The 6000-nt window shown below is 45.1% G+C and overlaps 2 protein-coding genes across 2 annotated transcripts; both read right to left on the bottom strand.

Moving 5' to 3' along the window:
• Window positions 1-2921: 2921 nt before the first annotated feature.
• On the bottom strand, window positions 2922-3278 carry H257_08130 (hypothetical protein; the record flags this gene model as incomplete). The annotated part of the gene is made up of 1 exon (XM_009833919.1): window positions 2922-3278. One exon carries the CDS (start codon window positions 3276-3278, stop codon window positions 2922-2924), a length of 357 nt encoding a protein of 118 aa, XP_009832221.1.
• Window positions 3279-3418: 140 nt separating this feature from the next.
• On the bottom strand, window positions 3419-3894 carry H257_08131 (hypothetical protein; the record flags this gene model as incomplete). The annotated part of the gene is made up of 3 exons (XM_009833920.1): window positions 3419-3563; window positions 3660-3798; window positions 3852-3894. 3 exons carry the CDS (start codon window positions 3892-3894, stop codon window positions 3419-3421), a joined length of 327 nt encoding a protein of 108 aa, XP_009832222.1.
• Between the last annotated feature and the right edge of the window lie 2106 nt (window positions 3895-6000).

The raw sequence follows: 6000 nt of genomic DNA on the forward strand, positions 1-6000 counted from the left end.
TCGGATAAGCGAGTTACTGGCGCCTTTAAGGGCAAATTTTACTAGCCTCGTTTTGGTTTCGCACCGCAGTCAGTAAAACAGATTGTACTTGCTTCGTGATTGATTCGGCTGCATGGGACTCCGAGAGCGAAAGTAATAGCGATGATGACGTTGTCATCGCCATCGAACTGCGTGGGTTTGTCTTCGCAGCACCGAGGCTCCAGCAAGGGCAAAAGGCCAAACATTCACCGCAAGCGTACTCAGTACGACGTGCTGCTGCGTGCAGACAATTTTGATTCCGTGCCAACGTACGACGATAGCCACTTCCGACAACGCTTTCGAATGCGGAAGAGTCTCTTCCTGCAAATTGCGAACGATCTGGCACACCAGGACCCTTAATAAATTTCAACAGAAAGCCGATGTCACAGTTTTATACTACTCTGGTCCAAAGTAGCTGTCGTGTTGCATATTTTCGAAGGTGCAGTTTTGTTTGACTTGTAATTTTTATACTTAATATATATCAATTAGCCACTTGTATACATGTTTAGTATATTTTATACAAACCTCAATATGATGTAAAGCATATTCAATCTGAAAATATCAAGTGACATCAACCACAACAAGCAAATCGGAAGGTAAAGACCGCTGTTCGCGGAATACAGTACCTTAGCTTGTTCAAATGGCTAGAACTAGGCATCGTTTAGCCTTAGGTGCGATTTCGTCGTCGACAGACGACTAACGAAGGTGCTACGGTCACGTATGGCGCATGGAATCTTTTGAGCATGTTTGATCGATAAATACAACATCATAGGAGCGAGAGAGCCTGGTTAATGCTTCAAGGGTAATGCAACAACCACATGGACAAGTGGGCGAGATGTGGAGGTTTAAAGTTAAGATTTGATTCTCTGGCGGGTGATTGAATATTTTGCGAAATTGAAGGACATTTTTCAAGATATAACGTCGCCAATGGTGTGAACTTTGCGCAGCGTGGAGTAGCCAATCAAAGAGGAGAACTTCAGCTTGCATTTACACCAATCAGATACGAGAACGAATAAGTTTAGGACAAAATACTTCATTTTGAAGTCTAACATGACAACTATTTTGTACTAGAGGTGGTATAATATATAGTCAGCAAATATTCATATAAAATTGGTCACGCCAATGTTTTTCAACATTGCAAAAGGTTGCTGCATGCATCCGATACCTAGCGACAAGTTGCTCGATAGACGACTTGGACGGCAATTGTTTTAGCTATTTTGCAACAAAAATTACACAAATTCAAAAATAATAAGAAATTGAATTCGACTGTTTGATAGATATAGAATTAGTGCGCACTATGCGTCAAGTCTTGCACCGATTTTGCTCGTGGATTCACTGTCAGTCGCATTACAAGGACAGCAGGCTACGCGAGCCAAACGAATCAGACTGCAAAAGGCTATTGTGCGACGCTCAACATGTTGGTTGACCTGGAATGGTGGGGTCTCTTGACTGCTCTCATACGCGTGGAAAAATTGTCCGAAGGCATGGGCCGGGCAATTTCAAGGTACCAATGGCCGACCGACAGTAATATTAGAGGCTGCGTCCGACATGCGACGACGCCTTTGGCATGCGTACTTTGGTATGCCTGGAGCAAACAACGACATCAACGTCTTGGACAGGTTAAACATATTTCACAGTTCGATTGGAGCTATAATCATATATTTTTATCATTAAAGATACAATATTTAATATAGGCAATAATAGGATGGCGTCCTTCAGTGCGATACAACGTAAATGGAAACGCCTACGACGCACCCTATTAGCTCGTGGATGGAATTTACCCTCCGTACTCAGTCGTCGTGAAAACTATACCCGATGCTAAGTCGCTCCAGGAGAAGGCATTCCAGTAAGCCCAGGAGTCCCACCGGTAGGACGTTGAACAAATGTTTGGTATGCCTCGTTGGTACACGCTAACACGACCATGTGAGTTGTGGGATCGTTCTGCTATGCATCACGTCGTGATTACATGCTGTGTATTAAACAACATGGTCATTGATGACGAAATGGACAACGACAGTATTGATCTTGACTTTTTAAACGGCCTCCAACCCGACGATCCATTTGTGGCGCAAGACCGAACATGCGACATTACAGAGTTCATCATTTGCCAAGAACGGAGGGTGTAGCTCATATGAAGCTCCTCCGCGATTATTTAGTTGAACACCGCTGGAATTTGTTCGGTGATATTTCGTACGAATAAAAAAAAGAGAAATAATTTTTGATGTTGAATTACTAGTATACGTGTAGTATGTACTTAGTCATACTTAGTAAGTGACTACGCAGTACTATTACTTGACTTATTTATGGAATTCGTAGGGAGATTGCGTACGATTTCATATTTAACCAATGGAAACATTCCTGTACAATATTGGAAAATTCAATAACAAATCCATGTTCATCAGTAAACACTATTGACGATCGTCCTTGGCAATGCAGGCGGCATGATACGCGTACAATTATGCGACGATGGAATGCCATACAGTAATCATGTACTACTTCCTCTGTTCCATAATTCTGTGGCCTTAGCAAAAACTCACCTTTTCCAAATATCTGAGTCCATTTCAATGTAATTGGTCAATACAAGAATATATTGATTTCATTGGATATAAATCACCAAGACTATTCAGTGGAGACGAGACACAGGACAAGTAGCGTTCTCTATGAGTGTACCAGCGCGTCTCATGGCATCCTTTTTGATGTGAGGCAAGCAGAAGTGGTTGTCCTCATTGTGCTCAAGCAGAAGTGGCATAACAGCTTGAAAGCTAAGAAACACATCCTGTAGCTTCTCAAATCTTAACATTTCAAAGGCAGCCAAGGTTGCCTTGATCACATCGTCCACAGACAGACTCACCATCTTGTACTGTAGCGATTGTATAGAAGGTCGTATGTCTAGGACGTTGAGGTCAGGGCTGTTTGGCCGTTGGCGGCGCGTCACGTCCACCCGTTTGTGGCTGCAGCCACGAGAACAGCATTTGTGATAGCACCTGTTGAAGGATGACCTTCTTGATGTCGCTTTGAAACTTCGCCTTGATGGCAGGTACGACCTTGTTGAGGACGTAGTTTGTACACACTTTTCCGTCGACATTCACTAACGTCGTCACCATTGTATCAGCAGAGCGGTTTCGCGAGTTCCTTTCAGCAGGTCTGTGCCGCACGAAATGCCACATTCCAATCTTGCCGTCAAAGAACGCTTCGCGGCTAGCGTTGTGTCGAGGTAGCACGACAGGATCAATGAACTGAATAACCTTTTGCTCTTGCATGCGCGGTGGTCCAGGGACTCACCATCTGTGAGGTACACCTTCCGCTATTCTTGTCCGCATAGAACCATTTTTGGTCCAGATGTAGGACGTCCCACATTTCAGAAAACGTCCGCAAGGCTGTCGACATCGCTGCTGCGACGTTAGCAGAGCAGAGCTAGCACGTTCCCCGCTCCACATCGGACGTGTAAGCGACTAAATGCAACGCGCTCTTCCTTGTTCGCGTCTGTAAGAAGCGGTTTCAGGCGCGACGAGCGGCGCTGAAGCGTTCTGTCTTTCAGTTTACGACTAAGTGTGCCCAGTAAATGTCCAGTTGCGACTGATATGTCGTGCAGGGTAGACCTTTCATTCTGAGGTATTTGGCTGACCAAGTGGGTGATGTACTCTTTCGTGTAAAGCGCCTTGCGGCTGACGCGGCCAGGTCCCTTCGACCGCGACGAGCCGTCCCAAATGAAGTCCTTCCAGGCGCGGGCAAGAGTCTTGCGGTGCGGGTTAAAGTGTGTTGCTGTCGAAGTGTACGCGCCTCGGGCATTTGCCGAGATTCATACAGCTTTAAGTCGCTGTATGACCTCCAACTTGGTGGCATGGAGAGTTCTCGGCTGGCGTGTTGAATGTCCATGGGGCAAATTCAAATGTGACGTTACGTCCCCAATTTTTAATATAAGAACATTAATTTTTATTATTGATTTTTGTGGTCTTGAAACGAAGTCACTTTTGTGCGACAAAATTGTGTATTGGCGCATTCCAGTCAATTGAAAGTACCTGCATTTTCTAATTCTCTTTCAAAGGTGATTTGACGTATCAAATTTGGGGAAGAAATGAAGTTTTGGGGTCGACGAGAAGTCTTAACTGTAAGTAAGGCCACTGATTTATGGAACAGAGGAAGTAGGTTAGTATTTCAGATATCAAGGTTGACTGTAAGCATCCATGCCGTCACCACGACCTTGCCCGCTTGCAAGGCATCAGCTATCGCCGGACGACTTCAACGTGCCTCTGCATGGAGTAATGCAGCGCCATACTAGTCGAATATACGTCAAGGTCCTCAAAGGTGAACATTCAATCACGTGATATTAACGTTACTCCTGAAGTAGAATGTATGCATTTGCGTACACTCGAATTGTTAGCCAACAGGGGAACATGTAGAGAAATGTAGATAGGCCACTGAAACAACATGACCCGTACATACTTCACTACTAGCTTCATAACATAGATATCTTGTGTGTTTCTTGCCCACACAAGAATTTCCAAAAAGTATTGATTTGAAAACGCGTCCAGCTCGACACAACAGATGACTTTGACACTGCCAAAATGGTCACTCCTTCCTACAAAGTACTACTTACTACGTTCAACGTAGTACTGCTACATACATAATACAATTGATGCCATTACCAGTTCTTCGACACAATAATGCGGCACCATGGCCTACCGGCGGTCATTATCAGTGATCGTGACTCCAAGTTCACCAGCCAGTTTTGGCAGGAGCTCATGAAAATCATGGGAGTCAAGCACTTCATGACGACTGCAGGAAGAGCGCAGAGTGATGGAGCCACAGAGCGCCAAAATCGGACACTCGAAGATGCCTTGCGCTGCCAAGTCAGTTACCTCGGACATGACTGGTCAGAGCACCTCGGCACCATTGAGTATGCGCACCAAGGATTGATTCAAGCGTCGACAGGACTCATTCCATTCGAAGTGGACACGGGCAGAAAGTTGCGTAACCCCATTCTTAATCAAGTTGAAACTTTGAATGAGTACGTGAAGAACTTTTCCAAACAACGTAAAGCATTAGTCAAGATGGCACTTGAGAACCTTGACAAAGCACAGGCTCGTCAAAAGAGCTACTACGACAAAAAGCGCTCGAAATTGGAGTTTCGCGAAGGCGAGTTTGTAATGCTAGCGACACGCAACGTCCCCATCAAGCATGCGAAGTTGGTGAACAAGGATGAGAAACCAAAGTTAGTACCGAAGTTCATTGGTCCCTTTAAGATCATACAAGTCATCAACCCGAATGTTATGAAGTTGGAGTTGCCTAAGAGCATGAAGCGTCTTCACAACGTCTTCAATGTCGATCGACTGAAGAAGTGCCCTGGCCAAACGGATCGGTTTACCAACCGACCCATACCCAAAGCGACTCCAATGCTTTTGGACGACAGTGGCCACGAAGTCTTCATCGTCGAAGAGCTGCTGAAGCAACGGCAGTTCAACCGCAAGAAAGAGTACCTCGTCAAGTGGCATGGCTTGCCCGATTACGAAGCGACCTGGGAACTTGAGCGGGACATCAAACATGTTTCCCATTTCAAGCGACTGGTTCAAGAACTGCGAGCGAAGATACAAGCGGCGAAGTCGATAACCGGGGGAGAATGTAGCGACGTCACTCCAGTGGCGTCATAGGGTTATCGACCAATCAGAACAGACGTCAATCAGAACAGACGTCACTGTTGACGTTAGTTTACGACCAAGCTCGATTGGCGTGCGGCGTGCTCGGCCATGGACACCAGAAGTTCCTTCTGCAGAGCGCACGTATGTATAGCATTATATATAGTATAGTCAGAGTAGTCATGCATGTAGATGTAGATAACGCCAATCAATCAGCTTTACAATTTCCTCTGCGTTATGAACTCCCTACAAAAATCGTAGGACCAGCTCTACGATTTCGTCAATTCACAAATGAAAAGCGAAATTTTATGTTTGCTACAAATTCGTATACATATTGGAAAAAATTGAC

This window comes from Aphanomyces astaci, assembly GCF_000520075.1.
Source record: "Aphanomyces astaci strain APO3 unplaced genomic scaffold supercont1.17, whole genome shotgun sequence".
Lineage (NCBI taxonomy): Eukaryota > Oomycota > Saprolegniomycetes > Saprolegniales > Verrucalvaceae > Aphanomyces > Aphanomyces astaci.